Raw genomic sequence first — 22,149 nt, 5'->3', positions numbered from 1 at the left:
AAAGTGGAGAGTGATTTTAATAGCTCTGATAAAGCGTCTTCTTGATTGAGAGTGGTTCTTTACGCCAGCATGTCTCACAACAGTCGCTTTACAGGCAAGAAACAGTTGCGCCATTAATTGGGACATTACGGCATTTCTTAGCGTTGAAAGAGGTGAAGACCAAGTGAAAGCGCAATCTTGCATATCATATTTATTTATATCATTTAAGCCTATTCTATTTGACAGCCGAGTCGATAGGCTTGGCCACACGACTGATGAGAGTTCCCGCCCCCAGCTACAAAGTGGCAAGTGTTTATTGACTGCAACTTGAATGAATCAACCCGCCTGGTTGGTCAATCAATGTCCTATTTTTGTTTTAATTAAGTCCTTCATCAGAAAACGTGATTGCGGCGTCAGCGTGACGTGCTCACCTCACTCGACAAAAGGGAAATTTTGCTTGGGTTGGGGGAGAGGGAAAAAAAAAATAAAATAAAAAAAAATAATCCTCTTTGTTAGCCATTAATCCTCTCTCCGCATCGCTTCCATTAGCTCCCACCGCTTTGATCAACGGCATGACGGCAGTAATAGCTTGTAACATCCACAAAGAAAAGTTGAACTCGGGTACAATTTCAAATCAAGGTCGCTGCTGCGCAATCAGTTTTTTTTTTTTAATAAAATATACGCGAGAGTTGCGCTCGATTTTATTCGTCCGCGCTCGCCCTCCGATCGAGCGGCAAATGAATGAAAAGGTCCACAAGCATCGTGCGGCTTGTTTAACATTGCGACTGATGAGGCCAGACGAGCGCTTGGCAATTTGATAACCCGAAGGAGAGATGAGCCACAATCAATAAATTGGTTAGTAGAATTGAACTGATTACCCACTTCATTGATTTTCCTTTTTTGGTGGGCCACTTTTACACATCCTGTTGAAATGTGCTCATTAGTCTCACAGATGTAAATAAAATGAATTCCTAGCAAGACATTGATACAAATAAAAAAGTAAAACAATTCAATTCACCTTGGGAACGATTATCAACACAATTTCCAGTGTCCAAAAACATTTTGGCTTTTCAAGTACCCACAAAAAAAAATTTATTTTTCATCATTTCCATTCATTTCAAAGAGGCAAGATGAGATGGAACAAAGTGAACTTTATCTCAAGGCAGCACTGTATCAAAAAATGTTCCACATCAACCCACTTGCTTGTTTTTTCCAAATTTCTGCCAACTCCGTCGAAACTCAACATGCACGTCATACAAACCTCTTTCCCGCCAATGTAATGAATAGAGTGCATCGTTCCCAAGATAAACTCATTCGAAGCGGCGGAAAGTGAGCGCGTGTCGCTAATAATCTGCCTTTTGTACAGACAACCGGCACCATCGGCCCAAATTAACAGCGGATGCATTCATGACGGTGAAAATGAAATCCCAGCGGGGTGTCGGGGGGCCATCAAAGACCCCCGGAAACCAATTTCCCGTCGATCGAACTGCCTCCGGAGCGGCTCTCAGATTCCACGCATCTTTAGCGAGCGTATGTACATAAGTCGCTGGCGGTTTTGAAAATAATACGTCATTACCTGTCAAAAATGGCTATTCTGCTGCCCCCCGTTCAAACAGCATATCGTGCACTTTTTGACATCTTAATACTCGCTGTCAACTCCGCAGAGCCACCAATGCAAAGATGCTTTATGGATTTTTAACGATTACTGTCACAAGTGTCCGCAAGCATCCTTCTTCTTGCTCGGTTTGATTACGGCAGAGCAAACACGCTCAACGAGGCCATCAAAACAACTCGTTACTTTGCTTTAAAGTGGCAAAAGTGACTTTTTAATTGCTTGTATGCACATATTTGGCTCTCCAGAGTGTCTGCCCACACATCAAGTGTGAAATTACAAAAAGCAAGTGGATTTTTTTTTGCGAGCTTCCTGTCGTCAGAAAATGTGCCGTCAGCAAGCCGGGCGAGTTTTGAGTTGTTTAATAAAACGTACGTCTCTCATTAAACAACTTTCATGTTCTAGCCGAATGCAATGCAGAGCTGAAGCGCTGTTGGATGTATTGATTAGCTTAGCGTTAGCTTCCGATGACTGACAAACATCATTATGCAATGTCTAATTTCAACAGCATATTAAGTCAAGTGATAAGTGTGCTGTAATTCTTGATCTTGCTATAGGGAGAAGTTTGTCAGACATTTATTAACAAATGACCAAAACTAAAATTGAACCAAGATGAAATATCTCAAAATATGATTGAAAGATATTTGATCTTACCAGGCATTTTTTTTAAGAGAATTTAATTTGCTTCAGGAAAAATCTTGATTGGTTACTGATTGAGTACATTTAACTAAAAATAAGAAATGCCACCCACTGCTTTCTTTTCAAGTCCAACATTTCCTAACTGCAAAAGTAATAGCTCTCCCCAATGCCTTGTTGTTGTTTTTTTTTTAATGAGTGTGAATCCGCTGAGTGATGGCGCTACTATTAAGTGTGATAAAGAGGAAAAGGGCACGGAAAACATTTTTTGGCTTGCTTGTGGGCAATCACACAATTACAGGCTGAGCGTTGCCTTGTATCATAAATTATACAGTTGTAGTGGCCAAGTTAATTCCCTGTGTCCTGTCTGCTTATCAGCAGCCTTTTTGAAATATTCATGTCGGGATCACAGGTGGCTGCATTCGGTCCACGTAGTGAATCTTCCACAGGCGCACTTGATGAATTTTTCAGCTGCCGAGGTGGCCGCGTTTCTCGGCTGTGTATTAATAATAGGGATGAAAAACCATGGAGTGACTCAATACAATGATATTTTGCCAAAGGCAGCTTCGCGCAATTGTGCCATTATAGATGTACATTATTCTAGCTCAAAATTATGTAAAAAAGGACAAATGTCCATCCCTAACGGGATATTGAGTAAGAACAGGAGGGATTTCTCAACGAGATGGGTTAAGGATGTGTCAACGCATAGCCGCTGAGCTGATTGGCTTCCATCGCCACGAGCTAGCATCCCGCCGCATGCTAATGTGTCGGGCAGAGATGCAGGCGCCCGACACAGTTAAGCGAGACCGCTTGCATTCGCTCGCTATCCCCGTGGCTCAAAAACGAGGCCTAGTAACGATGCGGTGGTATTGACTCGCAGAAGTTAACTCGTTCGCTGCCATTGACGAGAATAGACGTCAAACACTTTCTACAGGGCGGAAAGTTTGGGGAGGCACCCCCAAAAATGGGCAACACTGTACACGCCTCAAGAAAAGCACCATATACATCAAATCATCTCAAGCGAGGTAATTAAAGTGCTTAAAAAAAAAAACTAAAGAACATATACGGGAATTCTCCTTACTTGGGCTGAAAGTTGGGTTTTAGTTGAGGCTCGTAAAGCGTGTTTACCCTCAGGATGGCTGTAAAATCTTTACGGCTCCTCCCCGACAGGCTTTTCAAGCGAGGAGGAGATCCGGATCACTCCGGGAGCTCGCCGAGATGCAAGGAAAATAAAAACACAACCTGCACGGAACCAGTCAGACATGCCAGTTTTTTTGCTGACCGACCGCCACGAGTGAACTCTTCAAACATTTATGCGCGCCAACCGCGATTGCGATTAAAAGTACATAAGAATCACCAGCAATAAAAAAAAAATGCTGAGCAATTCGATCTGTTTCTCGTGAAAAATTCTAAAAGTCTAAATTTGCATAGGAGAAAAGCTGTGTGTTAAAATCATCAGCGGGGTTGTTGGGGGTACTGAGTCAGACCCCCCCCTTCCTGTCCCCTTGTAATCAGACGCTTTGTTTGGCTCCCCATGAACGGTTTTATTCTTCCCAGTCAAGAATTCTCCCAATTTGTATCTTACAGATCCAATTATGACTGGGGACTTTGTTTCGCCCCAATACCAGCCGGTCGACCTGGAGCGAAAAGCTGATTAAGAAGTGCTTCATCCAAGCCAAACAAAGAAAGAAGTCCATGGCTAAGATTTCACAGGATTGGCTTTCGTTTGGATTTACAGACTTACCTCCACTTTTTGGCCAGTATTTTTATATGACCAGAGACTCTCCACGCTTAACTTCTGGAGTCTAAAGTTTAAGTGATTCTCTTGTTTGGTAGTCTCGACCGTCTTAAGTGAGGCGCAATCATCTCTAAGCACAACTGTAAACAATTTCAATTAGTATTTTTTATGTATTCGTCCACCAGGTGGTGCTACAATCCCCTCTCACCATTTACTGCTGTCAGCTGATCTCATCTAATCCTGTCCATAGTCGCATAGTTATTTGATTTTCTTCTGGCCATGCAGCTGTTGCGTTGTCATATTTCTCAGAAAAAAGTCAGTCCCGAGTTCTACTGCTGATTTCACATTTCTTATGGAAAGATTTCTGATGTAACCTATTTTGTCAGTCGAAACATGACCATCACTGCAGTAATTAAAACTGTGAGGCGCTCTCAGAAAAGGGCTTCGAGTCAAACCCAGGTGGGCGATGATTCATATTTTCATTGAAGGGAAAACGTGAAACAGTCATTCTTTTCGGAATGACTAAACAGGCGATAAACTCAATAGCGGGTCGGCTCCTCGCAAACAATCCGCCCAGAGGGTTCATCTCTCACTCCCAAAATCAATCGGCTTAATCTATCTAACGGGCCGCGTCCGTATATCACATCATGATCACGATGTAAACCCACCAGACGATTTTTATGTTCACCCCCCCCCAGCATTCCAGTATTAGTTTGATTCCTGGCAGACATAAAACAGAGTCAAAGGAAATGATTAAAATGTCAGCATAGGAGGCCGTCTGAGAAACCACCCTCGCCTCCCGCTTGTTCAGCAGCAGCTGTGGTGTTAATTCACTTTCTTGTATTGTTCATTTTGCAAACATCTACTGTTTCAAGATTCCCCCACGACCAGCAGCGAGATGAGAGCAAATGGATCGATGTGGAAGTGTCCAAGAAGGGGGAAGTCAAAGTCAGAGGAGTGTGGAAAAATAAAAGATCGGGATTTTGGATCTGAGATGCAGGCAAAGTGTACAAAGAGAAGGCTTATTGATATATCCTGGAAAAGCTTGATGTTGGCATGTTGCTAGGCAGATTCAAGAATATTCAAAAGGTATATATTCTTTATCCTGTGCGAAGAACGAGTCAATTGCTTTTTTTTTACTATTCTACTAACCCGAACCCTTATTTTATTTTATTTTACATAATGAATCCAAACATATTACAAGCTATAAAGTCCCAGCCATGAAAAATAAAAGAAATGAACGTACTGTTGCGCTTGGAAGGCAACACATTGATCATTAAGAACCAGTCTGCTTCTCGCAGCTGCAAATGTCAATATGAAGCCATGTCGCCTTTCCAGAACCCTCACGCGGGCCCGCCTCCAAAACCGCAGAGTGGAACCGGCCCAGACCGCTGCCGTAAATTTGACGACAAATTCCCTTTCCTGCACACAAAAGCCGCACGCAACTTTCGGCGTCCTGCCAAGAAAAACAGTCAGCTGTGTACCTTAACCACGCGCCGCAAACAAAGGAATGTTCCGTCAACCGCAACGGCGGACCTCAATTACCGAGTGATTGCCTCTCGCTGCTGCAGGAGTCAAAATAGCACCGTGTTCGTTCAGGAAATATTTTCGCGACGCCTTAATTGCTTCCTTCTGCAGCCGTGACGGCGGAAAGGGTACGACGTGTCGTGCCAGCGCCCCCTTTTTGCAAATTCACCTATTTGCAGATTTTGAAAAACTTACATAGAGCAAAAGAAATCCATTGGCGCCCTCTAGTGGCAGCTATTTGCTTTGAAAAGGATTTTGCAGGTCGCTTAATTGCAGGGGGACTAAATTTGACTGATTAAAAAAATATATACATTATCCACGAACGGGTTGTAACTAGAAGTCATGAACTGGAATTTTGTTTTTTTTCAAACTCAGGTCCAGATGACGGTCAGGCGGCGACAACCTGCCGTAAGTGAAAGTGACATCTTGTAGCGCCATTCCACGCCTGAATCCATTTGGAGTCATTACCATGTTTGCGTTGGCGGTTTTCTATTACAAAAACATGCTCAGACAAACACGCTGAGAGAAAAATCTGATGGGAAGTCACTCGGTAGAATTTAAGTCCATTTTGACAGAGTTTGGCTGGGAGAGGAAAACCTGATTCTCGGTCAGCAGTGGCGGAGCTACGTGGTGGCTAGGGCCGCCCCTTGCCCCCCCCTCTACTTTGAGCTACTTTTTGATGACTATCTCACACATTTTTGCCGGCATCATCTTTTTTCCCTCCAACATTGCGGAGCTCTCACGCCGCTTTGATCAAAAGAATTCAGCTGAATGCAGCGTAGGAATATTTCAAATGCGTGCATGCCTGTGTGCGAATGCAATTTTTATTTCATTAAACACGGAGAAAAGGTAATAAACTCAGCTCCACCCTGCTTGAAATGAAATTGGCCCTCTGACTTTTTGAGCAAAATGAGGCGAACGCCATGTTGGATTACTTGACATTTCTGTCAGATGGGGAAGAAAGAGGGAGGGAGGGAGGGGGAGCAGTAGATGAGATGACAACGTATGAAAAGGGAAAATGAAGGCGATATAAGGCCTGGACGGACGAGCTACCCGCATCGGGGGGGTACGCTTCTTGGCTTCCTGTTTGATCCCCCCCCTCACCCCTCCCCTCCAGTTCACCCTCATGACTCTTCGCCTGTGATGTTCCGAAGCCTTTCCGCCTTTAACATCCTCAAAGTTGGCCCTCTTCTTGTGATCTCTCGGCCCTTTACTCATTGCTTTCTCTCTTTACTTGGTGATGTGATTTAGCAGCAACCCCCCCCCCCCTACCCGCCCTCCCCTTCCTACTCCTCATGCTCTTCCCCGAGAGGAATCACCCCTTGATATCAATTTAAGTGACATAGGCCAGGGGACGAGATGAAAATCGATTCTCCCTGCAGCCGATGCGTCTTCTATGTGACTGGGGCAGGGGGGGGGGGGGGCTTCTGTTTCTCTAAAGCAAGGTCATATCCATCTCCCTTTGAGCTCTCATGACAAGGCAGAGCCCAAATCAGTCTGGCACTGACTGGACTGAAGAGGCATTAAAGAAGGAGCAGTGCGGCTTGATAGCGCAATAAAGCACTGCGCTAAATGACTTTGCTCCTCCAAAGCAAAGTTTCCCTCTTGTGAAGAAAGGCTCGCTAAAGTTGATACTTTACGTGACTTAAGCTCGAGCTACATTGCAGGTCCGAGTATCCAATGACAATTTAAGGCCGGATCCAACTAGCTGGTACAATATTTACATTTCAAGAGACACATTTGATTACGTTTGCTATTATTTGTAATTCAAACAAATGGAAAATGATACCGGGCCAACAAACACGGCGCTCGCCGAGTCGTCGGAGGGTTACGACAGAAGCAGAGCGATGTGATGAGCGCAAATGTGTCACTCCTGATTTACATTTGCGGCGTCTCGGCGGACTTTAAAATGTCAACGTCAATTTGAAGAACAGCCAGTGAGTTTCCCTTTCAACCCGAGGATGACATTTCGTTCATTTCCTTTCATCATTTTCGAATTTATCTCAATAAGCACACGCTAGGAAAACTTTGGCTTACTTTTGCACTCTCAACCAAGTTCCTTAGCGAATGAGTACACTTAAATGAATTCACTTTGGACTAAAAGCCAGGGACAAGATCAGAGTTTTCTACAGCTTTAAAATTATCTCATGCGTGCAAAAAGGAAATACGGAAGCACATTAATAATGAATAGCTTTTAATAAGCCTGCTGGACTTATTAAAATTTAATCAGGAACTGGGGGGAAAAAAACCGAATCGTGACAGCCATGATTGGCAGTTTGAATTTCTATCATGTTGGCAGCACATAATACTCGCTGGGTTGCAATTGACTGTACAGATAAGACCGCTACGTCAAATTTAATTTTAGGATATTTTATTCATCGACTTGCTGAAACATAATGTCCCTCCCAAAACTAATATAAGACTCGTGACAATAAGTACAAGCCAGGATGAAACCCAAAGTTCGGGATCATTTTACATTTCAAGTTGACAGGCTAACCTGAGCTAACCACTAGCTAGCTAGCTACAGCGTCAGCTACCTACACGGTCTTATTTGACAAAAAAACTCAAGTAGCCACATATGGTTCCAAACGATTAGCGTTAATCCACGGTAAGCATTGAACATCTCTTCGGGCTCCCTTTGCCTTTTCCCACTGAGATTTTTCCAGCAATGTGAAGTCAGAGCGTCACATCAAACAAGGGTGCTGATCTCCAACAGGATTTGCGCGGTGATTATCCAATATTTATCTTTTCTTTTCACACGGAGCACACGCCACATGAACTTGGGCAACTTTCAGAAGCAAAGGATTAATTTGCACACACTGGAATTAGTGCCAAGATGAAAGTCAGGTCTGCATGTGTGTCAGGGGAGCATCCAAAACCTCATCTGGAGTAGATGGATTAATATATAATATGAGGCTCACCTACATCTATTTCCATAAATCAGAGGAAAACGTGAACATGAAGGGGAAATCAGCTGGAGGACAAGATAATTGGCCACAAGTTGATGGAAGGAATGCAAAAGCGCACGTACATTTAAGGACAGCGTAAACAAGCTTGATGAACAAAGTCAGCTGAGAACACACACAGCTAGCTGCCACACCAAATGAGAGCATCAGAATTTCTTTGTGTTGGATGGCGCCGCTGCTGACTCTCGCGGGAGGACGCCTCATCGCTGTTTATTTGCGTCGCATTTCATCTGGCACGCGTGCAAACTCTTGCTATTGGTTATTGCGATGGCGAGAGAGAGTGCCAAACCTTTGTGACTTAGAAGTACATTTTTTTAGGGTAGGATCGCTTTACTTTTTGAGGAGCTTTTAAAAACAGCATTCGCCGATTTAGCATTTCTGCTAGTCAATTTGCAATGCTAGCAAAGCTATGGGAACACTAGCTTATTTTTGATGTTTTCATCTCAACATTAATATTTTTACTTTTTAGTTGGAATGTTCAATATCACTTATCTCCCAGACCATTTGTTTTACTTTTAAGTATAGGAATTAAATCATTACTTCTATGTTTAAAGGGGTGTGAGTACTTTTGCAACTTCAGGCTGATTTGTCTTGAGATAAGTGATCTTCACTTTGCACTTACCGTCGCAGTCGCCCAAGTGAGCCACGTTTCCCTGCTCGACGTCTTGTTCAAACGGCAGCCTGTCAAAGAGGACGCACAAAAACAATTTTTAGACATTGTCTAGTTCATCTCATTTTTTTTAATTAATATGTCCATTATTAGGACATTGTGATCAAATTGAAACTGAATTTTTAAGCCTAAAAAGTCTTCTCAAACAAAAGGTTCTCGAGCCTTTACCGTAAAAAGCTCGTCAACAAAACAAAAGAAAAAAATGAGAACATGAAGACGCCCCTGTGGCTCCATTACGATCCTAATAACCGAAGCACGGCTCTAATTTAAAGATCACGCATACCCGCGGGGAGTTTAATTTAGCAGCTTAATGAGCCGAATTGCAAAAACGTCTTGGTCAGCATGTTCACTCTTCACATTCTGTATTGATGGTGTAAATAGAAACTCCTGGGTGTAATGCAATAAATAAGATCGTGGCAGATTATTTTTTTTTATGAGTTTCACCATTGACCCAAATTGGTCACACTGGTGGGAGCACCGGAAATAGACTTTGGAGGGCTACACCAGTTTGATATTTATTTATTCCTCCGGAAAATCCTTCCCTCTTTAATAACCTCGATGGACAACTGGTTGTGATTTCCAGCGGTTATTACAAAAAAAATAAATAAACATCTCACCACAACATTTATATTCCAGACCTCACTTGTGTTCTCGGCGTGTTCAATTTGGCACCTCGGGCAGCCTTTGGTCTCAAAAAGATGTCATATTTATATCCAAATGAAATTTCACCAACACAAAACAAATGTTCCACTTTTATTACTATCCGCTCTCTGAAGATTTTATCATAGCCATACCTGTTAATGTATTCATGGCCTGATAAATAAGAGTTCACGGAATCTCGGGCTCCATGTTTTGACAGAAAAACACGATTGCATAAGCAAACAAACACCTTGGTTGAATTGAGGCAGGAGCAAATGCTTAGTATATTTTGTTGACCTTATTTAACCTCCGGAATGCGGATATGAATACAAAGTGGTGATTATTATCTTTGTAAAGGCAAATTTTTTCAATTGAGGCGCTCGCTACAAATTTCTCAGGCGAGAGGAAGCGGAGACGAAATGAGAGAACCAAGCAACGAAAAGAAAACACAGCTGGCAAAACAGAGCCGAGAAGCACTCGGCACGAGACGCACAAAGGCCGTCAAATTAACGGAATGGAAAACGCTGGCCAAAAATATCTCATTAGGAATTGAATTAATATTTCAAAAACATCTGACTTGTTTCTCACAGCGTGCAAAAACAAGAAAGAGAATAGAGCAATAAATGTTGCAATCAATTTCGCTCCCGTGAGGAACAATTTGCACCACTTCGGATATTTTTTTTCAGTGCTCGCCCCCTCCCAACTTTTTAACACCCCCGACCCGTTTCACAAAGACATATTTCGATGGACTGGCGGAGTAACAAACAAAAACGAAGAATAAATAATAATAATAAAAATAAGTTGCCATGACGACGTCTTTTCAAATGGTCCTGCTTCGACCTCGCAAGATGCCTGGAGGAATCTCCCCGTAACTGGAAGCAGGATCGATGGGCGAGTGGAGCGACCCGCTTAAATCAAATCAGGACAGGCCACACAAGGGCTCTGCGCAGCCCGCGGTGGTCTTTACGGGCCCGCCGTGTCTGTTTCTTTGGCTCGGCATCTGTGTTCTCGGAGCTTCTAATTCAATGAGCCGAGCGCGGGAGGGAGACGGCGGCGGAGGTGAGCGCATGTGCACGGCTAAGTGAAAGAAGATGCGGCGTGGTGCCGCGGTAGCCATCGACATCTTGAACCAATCGCGCCACTGACAACCCACTTAGAGCGCACAGATGGTCCTCTCAAAGCATGACTTGCAGACCATATTTAGTAATAAAAGCAATCGCAGGTGAAATCTATTTTTTTGTTGATTGTTTTTTTACTAGAAAAGTGTAAATTGAGAGTGGTGCAATTGTGTAGTACCACATTGCGCCACAACATGCCGGGGCAGCACCGAGCACTATTGTACGACGTAATTGAGAGCAAGAACAAGATAGGGTTGAAGTTACCTGGTTCCAGGGCGAAGGAAGGAGCAGGTGCTTCCTCTGGTCCAGCCACAGTACGGATCCCTGGAGGCGATGCAGTTTCTGCGCGAGAAAAGCGAACGTCACACTCGCGCCCAGAATTGGATTGCGAGAATAGACGCTTGCCACTTTTAGTGCCATTATCCTTTTCCAAGCATGAAATGAATTTAGGGATTGATTTCCTGCTTGTGCGGGAATTTCCAAAGGACTTTACAGCTGTGGGAATTTCATCTAGGGCATTTTAATTTCAGACTATTTATTAGCAATATATTCTTTTTGAAAATTCACACTTATTGTTTTATTTGCGTAAGATTTATTACAATTTCAGTTTGTTTTTTCGAGATGGACAATTTGAGCGTGTGCATGCGTGTGTGTCGGGCTCACTTGATGCAGCGCGAGAAGCGCTGGCAGCGCGCTACAGGCACTCGCACCACGCAGGAGGGGAAGGCCAAGATCAGAGTGTGACTGGCTCGATCCAGAGTCAGAGACAAAAGCTGCCTGGCCTGTGGAGAGTCACCGGCGCATCTGCGACAACAATACACGCACGGGGGGAAAAAGAAACAACAACAAAATAACATCTTGGAGCTTTAATCAGTGTGGAAAAGAAAAACAAGCCGGTGAATTAAAAAGAAAAAAGCCAGTAAATGCCAAGAGGACAAACGAGGGCTCGCTCGTGTGCATTGTTGTTATGCTGATTATTCTCGTGCTTAGCGTCGTTTAAAAGTGCAGCCGGAAGATCCCCGAATGGCGCATTAGCTTTAGCGATGTTTATGTCCTTTTATGCTAGCCAAGTTCATTTACACAGCAGTGCCTTGAGGTACAAGTAGCAACTGAGCTCATTAAGTCATTGTAATATTGTTCTCCTCACAGGATAGAAAATATATGCTCGTTAAATTGTCTGTCTACATGTGTTGCGCCACAGTTTGTGCTCATCCATATGTCTTACTTTTCGGGGTTGAAGCCCTCCAATTCCTCCAGGAAGATGTTGCTGCTAGTGACCGTGTTGTCCTGGTTGGGCACGATGAGGAACTTGAGGACGGTGCCCCGGCTGGAGCCCAGGAACAGGACCGTGCGGTTCATGTGCGGCCCGGCTTCCGAGTCCACCACAATTTTATTCAGCTGGTACCTGCGCACAAAACAGATGAGGGTTTGGGATCATTTCTTTTCCAAGAAATGAAATATTGTGCATTGGAAAGAAAACATGCAATGGGATTTGAATGGAAATAATTAGCAATGCTAATGTGATTGTACACTAATTAGGTTAGACGTTGGCTCGTTAGTTGGACAAACGGGCTTGTCTCGGGAACAAAAGAGGAGCGCGACTGGACTCCGATAGTTGTGTTGTCCCCGATGCGTCCTTTTATCCGGTCTTCATAATCCTCCCAGCGTCTGAGTGACAGTGCGAATCCTCGATGGCGAGCGTGCGCTCGCCGTTACTTTCAACGCCCAGTTTTCTAGCGCAAAAATCTTTTTACGCTGCGAGGGGAACATCATTGTTGACGAGATTACGGCTTGTGTTTAGAGGTAGATAAGCGGGAATGCAAAGTTTTACGGCTGAAGGATGGAACGCCGGGCGGAGACGGCCACCGGTTATATATTCAATCGTCTTGTTCTTTATGTGCTATAAAAACAAGCGCGGAGGCAATCGTAAGATAAGCAACTAAGCTCTGAAGTCCCGGTCAAGTGAAAATAAATATGCAAATCTAAAATGCCACAGAGGAGTTTGTTGTTGAGAAAAGCATCGTTTTCAACTTGCATTGAAAGAAACATTTTTATATTTGGAATTGAGTTCACTTCTATCTGCAGCATAAACGCTAAATGCTGCTTCACCATGTTTGCTTTGAAGTCAAAAAATGTCCGTTACACAATTAGGACACTGCCTACTTTTGGGAGACATGCTTTTCTCCTTACCTTGTTTTTAAACCTACATCCAGTGTTGCACCTCTAAGAAGAAAAGGGAACAAATATCATTTGTGTTAAACGTTTGAAGGACTTGGAAGAACTTGGCACGAATAAAATTCCAAGGAAACGTTACCACGAGTCTTGATATAATTCCACAGAACTTGTGATCTCACCTGACCATGGTTTTGACAATCCACGGCCTTTGTCCAAGCGACGGGACGGCCTCGTCCATCAGCGGGTGAGTCTTGACAAAATTAAGCATCTCGTCGGGGAAGGAGTTGGACGAATTGAATCTGGAACCTTGAACGGCGCAGCATCCGGGTCTGAAAAAGAGCCAAACTTTGTTTTTCCAAAAATTAACCGTCGGACTTCTGTTTGTATGCATTGCTAATGCTCATTTCCATTAGCCTGCGCTAATTGATTCCAGTCTGACTCACCTTGGTGTGGGGATGACTTCATCAGGAACGGGCGTCCAAATGGACTCGGCTGACTTCTGCTCTTTGAAGCGGCCGTCGAACACGGCGGCCAACTGCTCCATGTCAAAGGCGCACACCGCCGAGCCGGGGATGCTGCGCAGACAGACCGAGGCAAAATTAGTCCGTGCGTCACATGAACGACCGGGAACAAAAAGTAAGATAACTCCAGTCTTGACTGATGGAACAAAAGGATAAAAAAATAGCTCGCGGGCGCCATACGAGGACAGACAGCCAAGCAAAAAGACGACAAATTGGATTTGAGCTTTTCATATTTTCACAGTCAGCGCTTGAAAACAAAAGGTATTGTTACAGAGAGCAAAACGAATGACGGGCAATGATGGAACTTGTCAAGTCGGCGGCTTGAGAAAAAAAGACAGGCGGTGGATGCAATAGAGAGATTAGAAGAGTCTTGGCGTCAATTTCTGGAAAACAAAACAAAACGGGAAATGAGTCACTGATTATTCCTCCCTGTGAAGGAAATGAACCCAACAAGGAGGCCTGCTGAGTCACAGGGCGCTTTAACAGCTGTACACCGCCCACATGCAAACACTCACATGACCCCTCTGGACCCGGTCCGTGGAAACTTAGACCACCTTGTGTGCGAGTGTCAGATGACGAATGGTGCGCGTGGTGCGAACGTGACTAAGTGGCAAAACCGCAACGCAACTGAGACACCTGCAATCTTCCTTTTCTTCGCTATATGCTAGCAAGCTTGTCGCTAACTGCGAAGCTACATCTTCAAGTCTGCTGAGGAAAACCCCGAAATTGAAACCCAAAGTATCGCTTTAAATCCGGAGTCTTTGAAACTTTAACTTGGAATTGTTCCAAGCTGCTTGGAACCCAAACTTAGCCTAATTAGAAATCACGATCCTGCGTTGAAAGTCAAATTTTGAACCCTTACCCTAGTTTGAAACACTAACCCTTCCCACCCTTGATCATCCCTTATGAAACGTAAACCGAACTTTTCCAAAGACAAAATGTTCCGCCTGTCCTTGTGCAGCGATAGCAACTCTTATGACAGGGTTGAAAACGAAGCTGCAAGGTGGGCGTCAGATAACGAGTGAGACAAACAACAATAAAAAATTGCCTCTCAAAGGGAAACATGCCACATCTTGTAAAGGTGAATTATAGGAACAATATGTTGTGGCTTAGCTGGAGGGAGAGACGAGCGGGGGTCTGACTCTTGGCTACAATATATGAAGTCCTCTCCGTGATGTTGCCAGGCAACTAGCGATGAGAAAATCAGCAACTTTATAACTGCAAAAATAAGGATAACATTTCTTAGACTGAAGGCTAAAAAGAATTTTAGGATATTATCATTCGGCTCGAGGGTTGAACCTTGTCTTAGGAGCGACACGTTTTGGGCGACACTACATTCTAAGTTGTCAAAATGGCTAAGTAGCCCAAATTTTGATATTTTCACTTCAGTGTATGCTTATTTTCATTTATTTTATAGTTACTTAGAAAGGAGAAAGTATTTTTTTTGTGTTAGACATGATGACTACCTCAAATTGTACGTATGAAAAAAAAAAACCAGGAAAAATATCTAACAAATTGACTCAAATCTGTAAAAAATAGCAAAAAAGCTAACTAGCGTTCTGGCTAGCTCAGCAGACAGACATGCCGTCACTCCTTCCTTGAGGTGTTTACTTGGTGTTACACAAAGGCAACATGAGCGACTGTCCGTGAGAGCTCTCCAAGGTTTCTCGCCCGTTTCATTGTGTCTGTCGGATGAAGTCATTTATCCAGCTAGCACTTAGCGCGGCGCTGTGGGCCACATGGGACCAGTGGGACATTCTGGCATTCATTTCCTTCTCCTCCCTTTCTCACAATCATCACTAAAGATGTACAAACACCAAAACAATATACATTTAGTATATACTAAGGAGAGTGTCACAAAGTAATGTAAAGTTTCTTATATGACTGATATTCAAGCCTAACACTACACAGGAATCAAAACCTAATTTGAAACCCAAACAAATCATTTGACTTTGAAAGTCTAACCTATTTGAAACCCAATCCAGGCTTAGAATCTAAATTTCAAGCCTTACATCACAAGATGACAGCAAAGCACTTTTGTTTTTTTAATCTGTGAAGCTCCTCAACTCACTTCACTTTAACATCAAGATGTCACAAAATGGCGGCGAATCCCAATCTGAATATTTGAATTCATTAATGCTGAACTTAAAATATAATCGACTCTATATAATCTTCACAAGTGAACAGCCTTCTAATGGAAACCAGAACGGCACTGAAATTGAGTCTGACACCCTTGCAAAATGATTTTATCTGGGACTGAATGAAAGTGTGAGTGTGTGGTATGTGCGGGCATGTTCAAAAGCTCTTCCGAAGCGGCAGCTGAAGAAACACATTTCCAAGACCTTGTGGACGCATGTGTTGTCCATTATTGACTAGCTCAAAGTTCAAACAATCCCCCTCGCCCATCTCCACCATCATCATCATGCCACCTTTCTTCTTCATCATCATCACCAGTCACACATATTGTTGTCACTTCCCCCAAAGTCGTGATATCAGTTAGCAGGTTGAGGTGCAACATAACACGTGAGATGCAGAAAATGTCGAGGTGTGGGCTCCGGAACAAGAACTCATTTTGTTGCTAGCTCTGGTAAAGGCACAGAGACAGAATGGTCGTGCGCTACCTGTTGGCCGGTGTGGAAAAGACGCCGAGGATGATGTCGCGGCCGTGCATGTTGATGATGGGGCTGGTGGAGTGCAGCATGTTGAAGTAGAAGTGGGAATCTCCCGGCACGGAGCAATTGAGCCGGGCCTTCAGGAAAGAGGTCCACTGCTTCTCCAGGACGCGCTGAGAGCCGCCCTGGTCGCGCTTGCACACTCTGGCCACACGGGGCACCACAACCTGCATTCACACAACCAGTGATGTCATCTTAATTTTTTCATTTATTTTTGTTTTCTTAGCTTCTTTTTTGGTCTGATTTTTATCTATTTTGTCCCATACTGAAAAAAAAAACCGGCAAAAAAACAAATCTGGCAAAAAAATAAATAAAAATACTTTTATTGAATCGTTCATTAATCTTGCTCTTTTTGGTTGAAAGCAAATACACCTCCCCAATGAGGAAGACATACTGTCGTGTACTTTCATTACCTTTTCCAGGTAATTAAATTCCATGGCGATCTCTCGGAAGAAGAAGTAGATGTGAGGGCCCCACTCCACAGCGCTGACGAAGAAAGGCTCTGCGTTGGGGCAAAGCATTGGACACATTTTCACCTCTCTGTCCTCTTTTGAATAATTATTCTTTTGCCCGTGCTTTGTTTCGTCCTTATATTTGAAAACACTTTTGATTCCATACAGGCTCAAAATATGCTGCTAAAAACTTAGCGAAGAAGCGTAACGGCGGCACGACGTTTCAGCAGATTTACACTCGCAAAGTCTACCTGCTAGGCGCCCGATAGCGTTTCTTTTTACTACCTTATCCCGGTGAAATAGTGATATGCGAGCGGGGCCTGCTCAAGCAGCTGCTAACTCAACATAAACTTGTCAAGCCTGCAGGCGGGCTCAAGCCGTCCACGTCTACAATTCTTCACAAAATGACACACGCTAGCATACACACATCTCGGGGTACCTCGGAACCACTTGGAGTCGTGCTTGATGGTGCGAAGAGCGGGACTGTTCCCGAGGCTCCGGTAGATGACGGCGTCGATGGCCAGGAAGTCTGTCACGGTGGCCGTAAACAGATTTCCCTCTGTGGCACAGACACATGACAGACAGGTTAGTTATTTAGGAAAAAAGACACTCACGTTGCGGGTTGATCCCGAATGTATCGCATAGCACATCGGTTAACACGACAAGTGAACAGCAGATAATATCAAATAAACTCAGAGAAAGGCTGCTAAATTATAGCGTGTCAAATGTTAACTCAAGTCATTAAACAAGGTTGCTAAGCAAACTGAAGAAAGCCGCAGCCGAGCAGAAAAAAAAGGCTCATTATCCACCCCGGTGACAAACCATGGACATGCACTCAAGTCAGAATGGAGATGCCGAAATAAATATGTGAATTGCGACACAAATGAGTCACCTTTACCTGCAAACAAAGCCACGTTGGCGTGTTTGGGATCGTAAGGGCATCTGGCCATTCCGCTGACGGGGTCACTGACCATTTCCAGAGTGTCGCCCTGTTATACATACACACAAACACACTGAAGCATCAATCCGTAGCAATCAGAAGGCAATATTTTGAAAAACAAGTCATAGGAGAATGACACTTTAGCGGGGTTAGCCTAAGTGTACAGTAGTGATTCAATGGTAGCAATTAGCGATAACAATAGTCGCACAATTGCGCATGAATAATGCATACACACACACACTCGGGATGGTTAAAGATACCTGCAAATAAAGACCTTCCATGAACTTGCCATCGCACGGGTCCTAGACTATGAAAATAAGGGTGTCCTTGCTAGCTTTAGCAATTCCAATTGACGCTAGTCTTAAAAGATTCGAAAGCAGTGGCACCACAGGACTTGCAGCGAGGTGAAACTGAAAAATGTTATGTAATAAGAAGAACCTTTTACATCATAGAACATCACGACATGACTGATGTGAATACGGCGGAAGCTAAAAGATCATGAGATAAAGCTCATCAAGACGGCCCCCGCTAAATATTGTCGCGTACGGTATTATACAGTTGGTGGGGTTGCATTAAAGCACAGCTAAAAATAAATCAGTTGCTAGCTTGCTAACTAGCCCCCAGGGAGGCAATCAAGTTCATCGTCGCACACAGTCGTCATTAGCGGCTGACAGATAAAGAAGCGGCGCCTCACCGCCGCTTGTAACGCGAGGCATGAAAAATGATCTGCCAGAGAGCTTTTGATCAAAGTATTTGGGCTCCGATATTCACTCGCCAGCCGAGCCAATGACTCATTTATGTGCCGTTCCTTTGCGGCGGTTTGAAGTTGCGATCAAGCGGGGCAGAGGTGGATTTGGGAAGCTAATTCAACAACACGCCGATGGATTTAGGTAAGATGAAGAACGCTCAAGCGTTTGACTAATGGCAACAATTAGAGGGCAACAATTAGAGGGCAAATTGACAGAGTCAGGTCAGTTAAGATGGTTAGCAGAACCTTGTTGACTTCATAATTTCTCTTTGATGAAGTCACTTTAAAAAAAAAATTTAAAAAAAGGAACGAGAAAAGAAACAAATGAATCATATCTTCGCATGAGCTCATTCGTTCTACGCCTCTTCAAAATGTGATGTTACACAACAATGCAACAAGAAATACATGACAAATTCTCGTTTTCTCAAACTTCCTCGAGACGTTTATGGACAAGATGCTATGTGGCACAAAGATATATTCATTTAATCACATTTATTTAATTATTAAAATTTATTTATTACATTTTATTTTTATATTTATTTATTACATTTTATATTTATTTATTTTTCGAGGTGACGTGCGTGCTCTCGTGTCCAACAAACGAGTCTTCACATACGAAACATTCATTTTATGGGCAACTTACGGTGTAGTTGGCACAAAGCGGGTTGAAAGCGTTGGTGCCGCACACAAACAACCCGTCAGGGCGACTGAGGAGTACCTTCATGAAATTCCGGCATTCATCCTGCAGGGTGACAAAAAAAAAAAAAAAAACCTTGAGTCAAGTTCATTTTATTTTTGTAGCACCCATTGACAGCAATGGGCACAACGGCAGCCATATAAACAATGTGATGAGCACTATAAATTAATGAGAGTGTAAATGGAATAGAATACAGCAGCTCGAGTATGAAAACAAGAAATCATTCCCCAAATGTACGCCTGTCAGCAGAAGCCTTCTGCAACCTGCGCACAAACGATGTCACGATTATCTAAAGCGTTCAGTGAAATGAAGCTTTTCACTCGCCTGATGTGCGGAATTATTTCACCATTAACGCTGTCAATCAAACTGACGGAGGTTGAATGCGGCCTGTCGAGACCCAAAGCGTCGAGAAACGCGCCAGCGTGCCGCCGCTGATGATTGACAGACTGTAATGCAACCCAACCCGGGGATCTTAAAACAAACGTGGCATCCAAGGCTAATTTCTTCAGTGTGACACTTCAAAGTAGATGAAGTGACACGACAAAAATCATTCTCTTGAAACAGAAAGGCGAGGCGGACGAGTCGCGTTGACGAACGGCGCGGCCAACGCCGCCCAATGGAGACAAATGACTCGAGTTAATCTGCAGCCAGCGTTGACAAATGGTTTCCAATGCGCTAACATTAGCGTAGGCTAACCCTACACAACCTCTGCCATGTTATTTACCATTGTTGTAGAGTTAACCGAAAACAAAGGAAAGGCACACATGCGTGTCTACTGTAAAAAAAACATCCTCCAAACTATTAGCGCCCCAGTCAGTCCGGCACCAGGCCCACCAGGCTAACTGATGACATCAGCGTCATGATGAGGGGACCCCCCTGGAAGCCAGATGTCGACGGCCTTCAAACCCCCAATCAAACTTCCCGGCGGGGTTCTCATTTTCACCGGTTGAGAAGAAAAAATGTTAAGTGTGTGTTCGATGCGTGGTGTCAAGTGCGAGGTGTCACTTTCCAAGTGACACATTGCGGAGTGACAGTGATGTGCTACTTTCCGCTCACCCGCCCATTAGCACGCGCCACCTGCGCCAGTCTGCTCTGAGTTAACGTGCGTGGAATCGGCACTTGGGTTTGGTTCTGATTTGAAAAACGGCTATCAAAGTGGAGCACAAAACATGTTTAGGAACTTAAGTTAATGTTTGACAAGCAATTGGCTAGTTAAACTAAACGTAGCTGAGGATAAATCAAGCTAGCATACGTAGCTTAGCTGTCCGGTTGGGTTTTATCATGACAGTTACATTTAGACGTTATCTTTGATTTGGAAACCTTGCAGGTTACTTTTTTTTTTTTTATAGTTTTGTCACATAACGTCCATAATGGACCAAATGATTCCTCTCGGATGAAAACAAGGGGGCGGAGTCTTTTGTCAGACTCTAACGAGAGTTTTTTCGATTCTCATTTTCTCTTTATGAAGATTGGCAAAATTCATCTGCTGCTGCATGAATTCATTTCATTAACTGGCATTCATCTATTCCAGGAAGCAATTTGGCACTGGCATGCGCAAGCTTTATTCAAAGACAAATGAAGTCAGCAGGATCAGGCTTTCGTCGCGCTTTCGGAACACGCGTGCACACGCGCGCCCACACATTACGGGGCCGTGAATTAACCAATGATAAAATTGTGTAGAGCGCCGAATGTTTCACGTCCTTATGCCTCCTTGTCCCTTCCGAGTGCGCTCTCTGCTCCTCCCCTCCCTTCCCTGGGAGGAATCCAGACAAAACGCCACCTGTGCTGTGTTGGCAAGCCTCGGCCAAAAACCCAGACGACTGCAGAACCTCCTCCTCCTCCTCCTCCCCGCGTCCTCCTGCTCTTCTAACGGACACTGGCAGAGCAGCGAGGCCTCTGAAAAATTTATCTCCTGCTCAGATGAAGCAGCCGGCAGGCCAGCATAAATACGGCCCGAGATGAATCTGCCATGCTTTTTATTTATCGCCTATTAGCAAGCTATGTTGCCGATGCGGACTAAATTGCAACGCATTTGTATTATTTGCAACTCGGGCCGTTCCTTTCATCCATCGTGTTGGTATCTGGAGTCTCCCCGTATGGGACTAATAAAGAAATGTCAAATCGAAATCAAATCATAAGACACAATTTCCACACAACCAAGCTCATCCCCACACTTGCATTGACTTACTTAAAAAACACAAAAGATTCTGTGTTGCTCGGAGCGCGAAAACTTTAAAATGAGATTTAATGCGTTATTTCCCACTAATTTTCTTTCAATAATTAATCCTGCACAATTAAGAAGATAAAATCTCAATTAGGTGAAACATTAGTTTTGCTTTAAAATCCTGTTAAATGCTCCCAAAAACAGGTCTGGCAAAGGTTCAATACTTAAGTAGAAGTACAAAAACGTTCAACTCCATTTCAAATATATAAATAAATAGTTAAAGGGCAGATACCAAAACAAATCTACGCAAGTAAACAAATACTTTCCACCACAAGTCACGACGCAGTAATAGTGTGGAAAAACCAACTATTGCATCTGTTTCCCATCTTTTGTCCTGACCTATAACAATCAACAAACTTTTCATTTGACTCCACGCCAAACGAAACGATGTTTTACCTCCGGCTACAATCAACATTCCTCGTCGGGATCGCAAAACAAAACACACCGGCACCGTCGTAAAGAATTTCCCCAGCCTCGGTTTGATTCATAGGCTCGTAAAATATTAGTTACTGCCCGCCGTGACCCGCTACGCTAACGTGGGTGCGATAGCTATGTAAGGCAGCGGTGCATCAGGGGGTCGTCTTTAGCGCGGTGGCTCCTCCAAAGCTCCAAAGTTTCCATTACATGGCTGGCTGCCTCCCTGATGTTAGCGACTGGCGGGAAACGAGCAGTCAAGAGTGGCCATTGGCTCACACACACATATTTGTTCTTCCTTTTTTTTTGTTCAAAATTTCTGACCTTAAAAAACATGTATTGCTTCACTTGCTATCAATTAGCAAACGTTTTATTCAACACAAAGCGATCCAAACATGTTTTAATAGCACAGAAGTTGAGC

At 43.8% G+C, this 22,149-nt stretch overlaps 1 protein-coding gene across 3 annotated transcripts in view; it reads right to left on the bottom strand.

Moving 5' to 3' along the window:
• sema6bb (sema domain, transmembrane domain (TM), and cytoplasmic domain, (semaphorin) 6Bb) overlaps positions 1-22,149 on the bottom strand; it is a 73,347-nt gene that overhangs the window by 4,977 nt on the left and 46,221 nt on the right. For 2 of the 3 annotated variants that reach the window (XM_037249088.1, XM_037249087.1), the window contains 12 exons: positions 19,037-19,135; positions 17,604-17,694; positions 17,145-17,264; positions 16,667-16,755; positions 16,203-16,420; positions 13,504-13,635; positions 13,240-13,389; positions 13,076-13,108; positions 12,111-12,290; positions 11,549-11,689; positions 11,150-11,227; positions 9,081-9,139 (listed from right to left, as the gene is read on the bottom strand). In XM_037249088.1, coding sequence (XP_037104983.1) covers positions 9,081-9,139; positions 11,150-11,227; positions 11,549-11,689; positions 12,111-12,290; positions 13,076-13,108; positions 13,240-13,389; positions 13,504-13,635; positions 16,203-16,420; positions 16,667-16,755; positions 17,145-17,264; positions 17,604-17,694; positions 19,037-19,135 — 1,390 coding nt within the window. The remainder of the gene's footprint in view (positions 1-9,080; positions 9,140-11,149; positions 11,228-11,548; positions 11,690-12,110; positions 12,291-13,075; positions 13,109-13,239; positions 13,390-13,503; positions 13,636-16,202; positions 16,421-16,666; positions 16,756-17,144; positions 17,265-17,603; positions 17,695-19,036; positions 19,136-22,149) is intronic. The other variant, XM_037249089.1, reaches the window with a different exon arrangement.

Source organism: Syngnathus acus, chromosome 4 (assembly GCF_901709675.1).
Source record: "Syngnathus acus chromosome 4, fSynAcu1.2, whole genome shotgun sequence".
Classification (NCBI taxonomy): Eukaryota; Metazoa; Chordata; class Actinopteri; order Syngnathiformes; family Syngnathidae; genus Syngnathus; species Syngnathus acus.
The sequence above is the reverse complement of the archived record's forward strand: the minus strand, read 5'-3'. Positions and strand labels throughout refer to the sequence as shown.